The sequence below is a fragment of the Vombatus ursinus genome, unplaced genomic scaffold (assembly GCF_900497805.2).
Source record: "Vombatus ursinus unplaced genomic scaffold, bare-nosed wombat genome assembly UNPS02015397.1, whole genome shotgun sequence".
NCBI lineage: Eukaryota > Metazoa > Chordata > Mammalia > Diprotodontia > Vombatidae > Vombatus > Vombatus ursinus.
In genome coordinates, this window is record NW_020955175.1 from 315251 (window position 1) to 328791 (window position 13541).

A 13541-nucleotide genomic window follows, 5' to 3' on the forward strand; every position below is an offset into this window, starting at 1 on the left:
TCACCTCCTGAAAGAGATCCCCAAAGGAAAACTCTTAGGAATATTGTAGCCAAATTCCAGAGTTGCCAGGTCAAGGAGAAGTTATTGCAAGCAGCCAGAAAGAAACAAATCAAGTATTGTGGAAACCCAATCAGGAAAACACAAGATTTAGTAGCTTCTACATTAAGGGACCACAGGGTTTGGAATATAATATTCTGGAGGGCAAAGGAGATAGGGTTACAACCAAGAATCACCTATCCAGTACTTTATCTTGGATTTGCTTGGTCCTGACTCCATAGATGACAGGATTGAGAGCAGGTGGGATCACCACATACAGATTGGCCAGAAGGATATGGATATGTTGGAGTATGTTCCAAAAGGATAGGCCATAAAGGAGAATAAGGCAGATGTGTAAAAGGCTAGTATGACACAGATATGGGACCCACAGGTGCTGAGGGCCTTAAGATGGAAGACAGCTAGGAGGATTTGCATGTAGGAGAAAGCAATGGCTAAGATGTCCAAAAAGAGGATACAAATAGTGCCCAATCCATAGATAATATTAACTTTGATGCTAGCACAAGCCAGTAGAACAAGGCCCATGTGCTCACAGTAGGTGTGTGGGATGATATGGTTCCCACAGAATGGTAGCTGAAGGATCAGGAACACAAAGGGAATCATGGTGAGGAAAGACCTTAATACAACAATCACATCATGGTGATCACCCTGTTGGTAAGGACAGAGCCATGATGAAGAGGGTTACAGATAGCCACATTTTGGTCATAGGCCATGGATACTGGCACAACTGATTCCATGCCAGTAAAGTTGTAAATGAAGAACATCTGACTGAGACAGGCCCCAAAGCTAATTTCCCTCAACTTGAACCAGAAGATACTCAGCATCTTGGGAATTGTGGCTGTGAACAAACCCAGGTCAATACTAGGTAACATGGCCAGGAAGTAGAACATGGGTTGGTGGAATGTCTTCTCAGTCTTAATAACAAAGAAGATAGTGATGTTCCCCACAAGTGCAATTAAATACACAATGCAGAATGGAAAGCCAATCCAGATGTGGAAAGCTTCTCGTCCTGGGATACCCAGCAGCAGGAAGGAGAAGGAATGGAACTGTCTGTTATTGGTAGAATGCATCCTTTGTGTAATTGCTACTGGCCACGGTCACTATAGAATGATTTTCATTTAAGTTATTGGGCACTGATTCATCCTTTGTTTCTCTGTTATCATATAGATAAACAAAGAAAATGTAAGTTTCTTTCATTCATCAAACATGCAAGTTTTAGAATAATATAATCTTGGAACAGGATGGGAACTCAGAGGCTTATCCAACTTGAATCTCAAAATGTAAATCCCTGGAAATGACATCCCTAACAGGTGGAAATAAACCTCTATTTAAAGTTCTCTAGAAATGGGGAATTCAAAGTCTATTCCTCTTCCATATAGCTTGATACATTAGGGCATCTTTCTTTATATAGATTTAGATTGTCACTTTCTGTAACTTTCTTGCACTGAACCTAGTTCTATGTTTTAGGATCAGTTGATAGCCACCCAAAATTTGAAAATACCTATGTCCTATTCAGGTCTTCTCCAACTTAACCACCCTGAATTTATTTATCCTTTTTATGTATCACATAGATTTGAGTACTCAGATTATCTTTCTCTGAATATTCTCCATGTTTTTAACTTCTCCTTTTGAAATGTGGCAACCATAATTAAACACCATTCTCCAGACACTGCCTGAAAACAGCAAAGTATAACCATCCAATTCTTTTCTGCATACATTTCTTAAGCACTGAATATGTATTAGGCACTATATTCTTGGTGCTAGAGATTCAAAGCCAAAAAAAAAAAAAAAGCAAACATATAAAAATAGTTCCTGCTCTCAAGAAGCTTCCATTATAGTGGAGAATACTATAGCCACACATATAAGTAAATACAAGATTATTAGAAAAAGGCTTCAGAAAAGCCCTTCCATGAGCAATTTGGAACTATGCCCAAAGGGCTATAAAAAGGTACATACCCTTTGATCTAACAATAGCACTTCTAGGGCTATATCCCAAAGAGATCACACAAATGAGAAAAGGACCCACATGTACAAAAATATTTATAGCAGCTCTTTTTGTGGTGGCAAAGAATTGTAAATTGAGAGGATGCCCATTAATTGGGGAATGGCTGAGCAAGTTGTGGTATATGAACGTAATGGAATACTGTTGTGCTATAAGAAATGATGAACAGGTTGACTTCAGAAAAACCTGGAAAGACTTGTATGGTCTGATGCTGAGTGAAGTGAGCAGAACCAAGAGAACATTGTACACAATAAGAGCCACATTGTGCGATGACCAATATTGATAAACTTAACCCTTACAAGAATCTTAGACATCTCCAAAGGCCTTGTGATGGAAAATGCTATCCACATCCCAAGAAAGAACTATGGAAATTGAACTGCTGTGGTTCTTCTTATTGGTTCTAATTTTTACTTACAACATCACTAATGTGAAAATATGTTTAATAGGAATGTGTATGTATGGCCTATATGGGATTGTGTGCCATCTTGGGAAGGATGGTAGGGAGGAAGGGGGAGAAAAATTTTAAACTCAAAAGTGTATGGAAGTGATTATTGGTAAATCAAAATAAATTAATAAAAAAAATTTTTTAAAAAGCCTTTCCATATAAGCTGGTACATTGGATAAAATTTAAAGAAGGGTATGGATTCTATGACAGAGAGGTCTGGATTTAGTGCATTAAAAGCATGTGGGTCACCTTGTACAAGGACAATGAGATAGGAAACCAAATGTTGGGTTCAGGGAACAGCAAATAGGCCAATTTTACTCAGAGAGTTCATGAAGGAGAAGAATATGAAATATGTCTGGAATAATAGACTAGAACCAGATAAAGAAAGAACAAAAGAAAGAAACAAACAAATGAACAAAGAAAAGAAAAAGAGAAATAAAAGAAAAAAAGAAAGAAAGCTGATCCTTAAGGTATATGGAAGTGGGGGAAGGTTTAAAAAGGGAAATCAGAAAGAAAAGAGAAAAAAAAACTAAAACCTAAGGGACAGGTCTTAAATTGCCTCTGAGGCAACTGAGCAATGACTGAGCAATTTGTGGCATATGAATATAATGAAAGATATTCACCATAGGAAATGACAAAAGATACAATTTTAAAGAATGCCAGGTACATTGTACTGAGTGTAGGCTGAAATGAGTTGAACCAGGAGAACAATTTGTATAAGGATAATAACATTGCACAGAAAACAACAAAAACTTTGAAAGACTTAAGAACTCCAAGAATTCTCTAGTGATGAGACATATTACCCACTTCCTGATAGAAAGGTGATGGAAAAAGTTAGAAAGCCATATATTTTTGGATTAATTGTTCTTGACTATGCTTTTTTGACACAAGGTCTTTCTTTCACTTGATTTTTATTTAAAAATGAGGGACAATCTAGTGGATGGTGGCATGAGAAATAATAATGTCCTCTCCTAAAGGGAACCACCATATTTTTTTAATGCACAGAAAAGAAAAAATGAAGTTCTTATGAAAGCATGGAACAGCAGGACAGTTTTGGAAATAATGTTTATAATTTGTTTATAATTGTTTGTTGTTTTTTTTAAGCAAAGATATGCAATGGAGATACATAGTTTTCTAGAGAATCTGTTTTGTGTGTGTTGTATTGTGAGGATGGGAATGAACTTGCATGTGTGTATGGGTATTCAAATTTTTTTTTTTTCAGAAAAAAAGATAGATTTGGATATAGTATTTATTACCTATATGAGACCAGTCAAGTCTCTTAACTGTTGAGACATAATATGATCAGATATGCTGCTTAAAGAATGCTCAATTTCCTCATGTGTAGAATAGGGACAATAATACTTATGCTAGTAACCTCACAGAATTTTCATGAGAAAAACATTTAGTAAACATGAAATGTTGGAACAAGCACTGGGGCCCCCATTGAATGAGGCTAGGAAGTATCATAAAAGTTTTAGTTTTAGTGAATCATCACATTCACTTTAATAGTAAGAAAGTCAGTGGAGACCTTCAGCTTTGCCCTCCCTCATCTCTTGTGGTATTTGGGGGCTTTTTAAAATAATTTAATTTAATAAACACTTATCAAGTGCCTGCTATATGCCAGGTGCTGTTCTAAGCACTTGGGCTTTGTTGTGACTGCAAAATTTCAACATTTTTTTTCTTTCATGGAAGAGTATATGTTCTCTGTACGGTATGTTGTGGGTCAATAGAATCAATAAAAAGGGCTTCAAGTTTATCCTCTGCTCAGAAAACTGTAGCATCAGTTGAGAACAGTGTGAGTCTGCCCTCCCAAAGAGATGAAGAAATAAAAGAAAGTCACTCTCTGTATTACAAAAATATGATTTGGGGTCTCTAATGGAAAAGAACTGGGAAGTACTATGCTGCAGAGCCCTTTTGGGCCTACCTAGGTGAAGCTGTAAGACTGGTGAAAAGATAGTCGAAAGAATATGCCAAGTAACTCCCTGTTATATGATATTGACAGCTTGACTCTAGGTACAGGGGTGGGGAACCTGCTGTCTTGAGACCATATGTGGCCATCTAAGTCCTTAAGTGTGACCCTTTGATTGTATCCAAACTTCACAGAATAATTCTCCTTAATAAAAGGATTTGTTCTGCAAAACTTGAACTCAGTCAAAAGGCCAGACCCAAGGACCTAGAAGGCCACATGTGACCTTGAGGCCACAGGTTTCCCCACCCCTGCCGAAGAATAACAACCTCTAAGGACTCTGATCTAAAATCTAAAAAAGTCAAAAGAGTAACTAGAAGTAGCAGTGACACAAAGAAAAGGAGGCAGGGGTTGTAAAACTTCTCTAGGAGGCATCAAAAAGTCTGATGCAGCTATAGCAAGATAGCAGTTTTCAAGAGGCACTGCTTTGGAGAGAGAACTTCATTTAGCAAATGACAGCGTAGGAGACAAGGAGCTGTCCAGAGGAGTGTTTCACCCTCAACACCAGACACCTACGTCTAACATTACCTCAGAGTCTTATTTAGCCTGAAGAGGGAGAAATTGTTCCTTTTCCCCACCAGCATGTATCTGTTAGAGATTTTCTAATTCATTAAAGGGTTTGACAGTGATTATGATGTGTGCCTTCCCCTGGTAGTTGCTGTATTCATTGGTTTTAATTAACCATTTTACTCATTGATTTGTGATTCCAAACTACGCCTCTGAAACTGCACAGAATGGAGATGTCACATATTTTCCTTACATTGAACCTGAGTAAGATGGGGACATTAACCAAATGGGACACTTGTGATGATATAAAATGAAGCAGTCTTGTAGTATTGTGGTACTGGGCACACAGCTCTGTATATGAAAGCAGAACACAGGTTCTGAGTCTAACTCTGACACTTAACAGCTACATGCACACTAGCAAGTCACTGAAGTTAGTTCATCTTTGATTTTGTCATATGCAAAGTAGAAGTAACAGAACATGTGCTCTATGCTTCTCAGAGTGGTGAATGATGCATTTTAAAACAATAAAGAATGGTTCTCTAATTAGCTATTTGTATCTTTAGAAGAAAGAAAGTGCATATCATTTGTTTGCCCAAGGGCATGCATCAGCAGAAAAGTATAACTTGTTCCCAAAGAAGAAACATGAGAAGATAGCTTCCCAAGCGCCTTTATAGAGTTAGGTGTGGATAATATTGCAGATTATGACAAATTTTGTTTTCAATGTGTTGATCACTTATCCTATTCTTTTCCTCTTATCTTTTTACTTTGTTAAAAAAAAAAAAACGAATAACAACTATGGGACAGTTAGGTGGCACAGTGGAGCCTGGCCCCGGAGTCGGGAGGACCTGAGTTCAAATCTTGCCTCAGACACATAACAGTTACTAGCTGTGTGACTCTGGGCAAGTCACTTAATCCCAATTGCCTTACCAAAAAAAAGAAAAGAAAAGAAAAAGCTGTAATAAGTGATAAAACTGTGAGGAAAGAGAAACAAGGTAATGATGAGATGTAGGCAGTTGTTTTTGTTTTGGTTTTTTGGTTTGTTTGTTTTGTTTTTAAGTTTTAAAAATGTTAAAAAGGGAAAAAAAGAAGGCAAGAAAGTTATTGTTACATTTTGAGAAAATTTAGGAAGTCTATTATAAATAAATAAACACTGACTCAGGAGCCTCATGTGACTATGTCCCCAGTCTAACTAACAGAGAGTTTGTCATGACATTTATTCAAAAACCTGCCAAAAAGAATGACCAAAGACTGAGAATCTTGCTTCCAAAAAGTATGGAAAGCAAGAAGAATTTGGAGTAACTTCTAAAAAAACACTACATTTCTTCATTTGCTGTAATAAATAACAAATTTGCATGGACAATCTACTTTGGTTTTCATGCTAGAGGACATAGTAAAGGACTAAAGGAGTACCTATTAACTATAGGTAATCACACAAGTAAGGAGATCCTTTTCAACGCAATTCAATAAATGTTTATTAAGTATCTAGTATGTGTCAGGCATTGTGTTAAGCTACAAAAAGAGGATACAAAATGAGGCAAAAGACAATCCCTACCCTTAAGTAGCTTATAGTCTAATGGGGGAAGACAACATGCAAGCAAATATATATATATATATATATATATATATATATATATAACAAGCTATATACAGAATGAATAGGAAATAATTAATAGAAGGAAGGCACTGAAATTAAGAAGGTTGGGGAAATCCTTCTTTAGGAGATGAGATTTTAGTTGGGACATAAAGAAAGCCAGGAAAGTCGGTAATTAGAGTGGAGGAGGTAGAACACTCCAAGCATGAGGGACAGCCAGAAAGAATGCCAGGAGTCAAGAGATGAAGTGTCTCATTCATGGAACAGCCAGCAGGCCAGTGTTACTAGATCAAAGAGTAAGCATTGGAGAGTAAGGTATAAGAAGACTGGAAGGATAGGAGGGGGATAGGTTATGAAGGGCTTTGGATGCACAAAAGAATATTTTATATATGCTCTTGGAGTCAATAGGAAGCCAGTGGAGTTTACTGAGTGAGTGGGTGACATAAACAGATTTGTATTTTAGGAAAATCATGTTAATGGCTGAATTGTGAATAAATTGGAGTGGGGAGAGACTGGAGGCAGGCAGACCCACCAGCAGCCTATTGCAGTAATCAAGGTGTGAGGCAATGAGGCCTTGCTCTAGAAAGTTGGCAGTGTCAAAAGAAAGAAGGGGGTATATTGGAAGATGTTGCAAAGGTGAAATTGTCAAGCCTTGGCAGTAGCTTGGATATGAAGGAGAGTGTGAGGAATCCAAGATTACTAATAAATTGTGAGCCCAAGGGGCTGGAAAGATGGTGTTATCCTCTGTGATTAAATATCTGGAGGTTCAGAGCCCTGGAATTGAGCTGAGGACTGACTCACCAGGCCTTGTAGCAGAGGGCCTCCTGTGCCACTCTTGGCTGCAGTACACACCCTAGTTGACAAAGCCTTAAGGAGAGAGGCTTGATTCTAAAGCTACATACCTCTGGGGATAGCCTCCTTATGTGGCCTTTCTAAAACTGGTATTTAGGGAGAGACCCTGTGGCACAGGGCAAATGTTGCTCTAGGTTAATCCTTTGATTACCCAGGCAGATTGTTGATCATCAGGGAGTTATTGAATAGATTGGGGACCAAGGGATTCTAAAGTGTATGTGGGAGGAGTGACTATTGACATTGGTTGAGTCTGAATGAGCCCTTTGTCTTCCCATGTGGTTCATCAGGCAGGGGAGGGGCTATAGGAAGTAGCTGGTCTTAAATCTAAGTATGCCAGGCCTAGGTCTTAAACTATAGAGGATCACAAATTGGGGCTGGAATAGTCAAACTATGTCCTAACCCAGGCCTCAGATAGATAATATGTCCTAAAATGTAAAGCAGAGTTACAGGCCTATACTGGTTGGGTAACAATGATAATGGGTAAAAGTATGGTGGCAGACAGCTAGCTGGGGCAGCAGATGGAGCACTGGGCTTGGAATCAGAAGACTCATCTTCATAAGTTCATATCTGGCCTCAAACACTTACTAGTTGTGGGATGATGGACCAGTCATTTAAGCCTATTTGCCACAATTCCTCATCTGTAAGATGAGCTGGAGAAGGCAATGAGAAACCATTCCAGTATCTTTGCCAAGAAAACCCCAAATGGGGTTGTGAAGAGTCGTATTCAAAATGACTGAGCAAAAATAACAACAATAAAAATTATGATGATGATTAGTGTGGGAAATAGTGAGCAGGAAATGGGACCACAGCATCGTCAGAAGCAGGGCCGTCCAGAAGGAACAGATCCCACTGGAGTTCAAATGATTGATGCATATGGGTAGAATGATGTGAAAGCATAATGGACACATGGCATCATAGTTAATAGAAGGAACAGAATTTGAGGATAATATGAAGGATAAAGCAGTCAATTGATGCAATGCATTTACTTTTATATGAAAGGAAAAGATAACAAAGATAGTAGGATGAAATTTTTTATTTCTAAGTAAAATTATACTATCTGATTAAAATTATTTGTATTTAAAGCTCATTTGCACAAAGAAGACAAAGATTAAATATATTTTCTTATAATTACATAAAAACACATTTTGGACACTTTTTTCTCATACATTTGCAGCAAATAGATTTTTTTTGTTTTTCGGTCTTTTTTTTTTTTGTAACTAAAGCATACATTTGTGGTCCTGTAAAATAGCAGAACCTACATGCAAAGATAAGATAAAATGTCATTTTACTCTATAAATATTGTTTGTTGTACATCTGAGGGATTATATGGATACTCCAAGGGGAAAAGATTAATATGGGCAAAGAAATGACTCAATAGAAATGTAGGAACGTTTCCAGTCATTTACAAATAGTTAAAATTATGTATCATTTAGTACATTTGGTCATGATAGGTAGACACACACTTTTTAATTATTTTCCTTTTTTATTTGAAAAGTCTTTGGAATCTTAAGGTACTTTTATAACAAAGTTATAGAAAAAGTGATGAAATATGAAGTATGAATACTTAATCCTTTTTGAATTGCAAGCATCTAGAAACTGGTCTCTCCAAAGTTACTAAAGTTCTCTTAATTGTCCAATAAAATAGTCTTTTCTCAATCTTCCTACTTCTTACCTCTCTGCAATTTTTGACACCTTTAATCACCCGTTTCTCTCTAGGTTTTCATGAATATATTCTCTCCCACTTCTCCATCTATCTATCTGAGTAATCTTTGCCAGTTTCTTTTGATAGACCTTAATTGCAGTCACAGACACTAACATTGGGTTTCATGCAGGCCTCTGGCTTAGGTCCACTTCTCTTTCTGTACTATTATTACTTGGGTGATCTCATCAGCATCCATGCATTCAGTTATCATCTCTATACTGATGATTCTCATATCCACATACCCAGTCCTAAGCTCTCTGCTAACCTCTAGTCTCACATCTCAAGCTGCCTATTGGACATCTTGAACTTGATCTTTAGATATCTTAAACTCAATTTGTTCAAAACTGAACCTTTTATCTTTTCTCCAAATCTCTATATGCTTCCTAACTTCCCTATTCCTGGTGAGGGAAAAAAATCACTGTCCTAGTCACTCAGGCTCTTAACCTGGTGTCATCCTCAAAACCTCACTATCTCTCATCACCCCACATCAAATATGTTGCCAAGACCTACTGATTTTATCTTTGTAATACATCTCTCACATATGTCTCTGTTTCTTCTCTCAAATTTTCATCATCCTGATGCAGTCCCTCATCACCTCACACTAGGACTATTTTAATAATCTGTTGATGCCACAACTCTCTCCTGACTCTAGTCCTTCCACTCAGCTATCAAGGTGATCTTCCTAAAGATCAGGTCAGAACTTGTCACTCCTCTGCTCAATAATTCCAGTGGCTCACTATTGCCTCTAGGATCAAATACAAAATCCTCTATTGGGTGTTCAAAGTCATTCATAACCATTTCTTTCTCCTTGCCTTCCCATCAGTATTATGATCTTCTACTCATAACTCCAGGAATATTTTTCTGGCTGTCAGCCATGCATGGAATACTCTTCCTCTTCATCTCCACCTCCTACATTCCTTAGCTTCCTTCAAGTCTAAACTAAAATTTCATCTTCCAAAGAAAGCTTTTCCTGATTCCTTTTAATTCCATTGTCTACTCTTTGTTGATTATTTCCATTTATTCATTTATATAGATTGTTAGTACATAGTTGTTTGCATATTATCTCTCCAAAGGATTTTGAGTTCCTTAAGAGTAGGGATGTATTTCCAGATTAGAGTTATGAGAAAGAAGTGACTAGAAATACTGTCACATGAAGATCATTTGAAAGAATTGTACATTTTTAACTTGGAGAAGAGAAGATTTGAGGGAGCCGGGTATGATAAGTGTCTTCAACTCTTTGTAAATCTGTCATTTAGAAGAGTAATTTGTCTTGTTTTTTATTATGGTGTACTGGATAGGGAATTAGATGTGGAGTTAGGAAGATCTCAGTTTGAATCCTGGTTTAAATAATTACTTGCTGTGTGGCTCTAGTCAAACTTAATACTCCTTACCCTGATTTACCTCAACTGTGAAATGAAGTGATTTGAATTTATGACTTGTAGGGTTACTTTATGCATTCAATTTAGGATCCAATGGTCTCATGATCCCAAGGGCAGAGCTAGGAGCCATGGATAGAAGTTGCAGAGAATAATATTTCAGGTCAATGTGAAGAAATAATTATAACTCTCAACAATTATAACTGTCTATATGATACAGAGGAGGAAGAATGGGGTCCCCCTCTCTGGAGATCTTTAAGTGGAGTTTAAATGACTAGGATTCCTGTCTAGTTGTGATTAAAGCTAGGTGGCCTCTGAGATATCCTTTCACTCTGAGGTTCTATGATGGTCTTCATGGACCTGTCCAACAGAGAAGCTTTCTGTTCTGCTGGAGTCACAGTCCAAGAATCATTTCTATTTAGTTTCATGGAAAGGCTTCTCATCTACACAGAAACATCTCCCCTGCCTATACAGTGGCATATAATGACTTTACTAAGTTTTCTTATTCCCTAAACTGATATCCTTTATTATCCACACTGCTCTTCCCAGTCACCCAATAATTACTTTTTTTTTCTTTTTACCTTCTTCCTCTTCCACACTTTCCTTCTCAGAATTCCTGTCTATTCAGAAACCCCTAGCTTCTTCTCTAAAGGAAGACTATCTCAGTTTCAACTTCTCTTTGGTTGGTATTCATGGCTTTATGGTCTCATATGCTGTCTAGTATCCTTTTATAGGGACCCTGACTTGTTTTTACTGCTTTAAATAATAGAACAGTCTATTGTTTCTTCTCATATGGGCAGCTAGGTGGCAAAGTGAATAGAGTTCTAGGTCTGGAGGCAAGGAGACATGATTTCAAATCTAACCCCAGACCCTTGTTAGCTGTGTGACCCTGGGCAAGTCACTTAACCTTTATTTGCCTCAGTTTCTTCAACTGTAAAATTGTGATAACAGCACCTATCCCACAGGTTTGTTATAAAAATCAACTAAGATTTTACTGGTAAAGCACTTGACACAGGGCATGGCATATAGTAGGAACCATATAAATGTTTGTCTTCCCTTCTCAATTTATTCTTTAGTCATGTACTCCATGCATGTTTTCCTGGAGAATATCCCAGAAGCTGACTTGAGACGTCTAGGTCTTTGTTATTCCTTAGAAGTAAAGTGTTAATGGAAAGGATATCAAGGACTGCAAATTACTCATCGATATAGAAATTTTTAATAATGGAGAAAGAAAAAAAAATTAGATGCTGTTAGGATCTAAATTGTTGAATATAAAAGAGGATCAGAGATACCAAAGTGGTCTACGAAATTGTACATATTAGGGCAAGTGTTTATTTTTTTTAATTGAGCTAAAAGATAACAGGTAAAAGAATATAATGGGAAGGAATCAAAGAAGGCATGAAAGGAATTTAGAAATCAGAGTGAAACTGGGTCATGGACTTTGACATTTGAGGTGCTCATCACCAGTAACTGAGAGAAAGTAAAATAAGGTTTTTTTCAAAACTACTCACAAGTGAGTGTAGGGAATGACCTATTCTGAATTCACAATTTCATTCAAAAGGATACCAATATTTTCCCTGCCTGGGGCATTAGACCATATGTCAGGGTCCACAATATGGACAGGCAGTTCAGAAGAATCAGTCTTATAGAATTAGAGTTAATTACCAAGGTGTCCAGGCCAATATGGTAATTAGCCCCTTATAAAATTGTATCACTATAGGACTTTTAAAAGGGATGTCAGGAGAAGAGTGGAGTTATTATTCTTGTTAAGAGGCATCTCCTGGTATGATCATTATGGTTAACCTGTGAATATTCCCCTAAGGATCCCTGGAAAGTGCAAATTAAATGTTGGAGTTCCAATTCTGATTTATTTTGTGAGTAATATCTTTAACACCTTTTCCCGGATCTGCTTGGTCCTAACCCCATAGATGACAGGGTTAAGCATGGGTGGGACAACGACATAGAGATTGGCCAGAAGGATATGTATGTAACGAGGGACATTCCGGCCAAAGCGATGCGTCATGAAAGAAAATAGGGCTGGAGTATAAAAGGCCAAGATGACACAAACATGGGAGCCACAGGTACTCAGGGCCTTTAGCCTGGCATCCTGGGAGGGGAGGTGAAAGACAGCTTGGAGAATCTGTACATAGGATAGAGCTATAGCTACAATGTCCAACAGTAGAGTCCCAATAGCACATAGACCATAGACCATATTGACTCTGATGCTTGCACAAGCCAATCGAGCAATGCCCATGTGTTCACAATAGGTGTGAGGAATGACATGATTTCCACAGAAAGGAAGTCGAAGGATCAGGAACACAAAGGGAATCACTGTGAAGAAAGACCTCACTGCCACCCCAATGCCCATCAAGGCCACCACCCTGCTGGTGAGGACAGTACTGTAATGCAAAGGATTGCAGATTGCCACATAGCGATCATAGGCCATAGATGACAGTACAGCTGATTCCATTACAGTGAAGATATGTATAAAGAACATCTGGATGAGACAGGTACCAAAGCTGATGTCCCTGAGCCTGAACCAAAAGATGCCCAGCATCTTGGGAATAGTGGCTGTGGATAGGCCTTGATCAATGGTGGCCAACATGACCAGAAAGTAGAACATGGGCTGGTGAAGTGTCTTCTCAGTCTGGATCACAAACAATATGGTGATGTTTCCCAAGAGGGCAACAAGATACACAATACAAAAAGGGAAGCCAATCCAGATGTGGAAATTCTCCAGTCCTGGAATTCCCAGTAATATGAAAAAGGGGGGATGGAACTGAGTATCATTGGAATGGGGCATCCTTTTGGTTGTTGCAGATGGCTATGGTCATTGCAGATGACTTTCAATCACTGGAAAGGATTCAAATGTTATCACTTAATCCTTCTGCATTCCTAGAGAAATATAGGAAAGTTTGTTTTTTTAACACCTCTAGAATAATAATAAAAAAAATAACAACTCCGAATCTGACAGGACTTCAGAAATTAGTATCTCTTTAAACATTTGCCTAAACACAAACCTGCTTATGACTTATTTAACAAGTAG

At 37.8% G+C, this 13541-nt stretch overlaps 1 protein-coding gene and 1 pseudogene across 1 annotated transcript; both read right to left on the reverse strand.

Annotated features, from left to right (window-relative positions):
* Nucleotides 1-229: 229 nt before the first annotated feature.
* LOC114032058 lies at nucleotides 230-1124 on the reverse strand (annotated as a pseudogene).
* An 11238-nt stretch (nucleotides 1125-12362) lies between these two features.
* On the reverse strand, nucleotides 12363-13298 carry LOC114032041 (olfactory receptor 52E2-like). The gene has a single exon (XM_027847245.1). The coding sequence runs from the start codon at nucleotides 13296-13298 to the stop codon at nucleotides 12363-12365; it is 936 nt and encodes a 311-aa protein (XP_027703046.1).
* Nucleotides 13299-13541: the final 243 nt, after the last annotated feature.

Coding starts and splice junctions, on each gene's coding strand:
- LOC114032041 (XM_027847245.1), bottom strand. CDS start 13,298: ATGCCCCATTCCAATGATACTCAGTTCCATCCCCCCTTTTTCATATTA.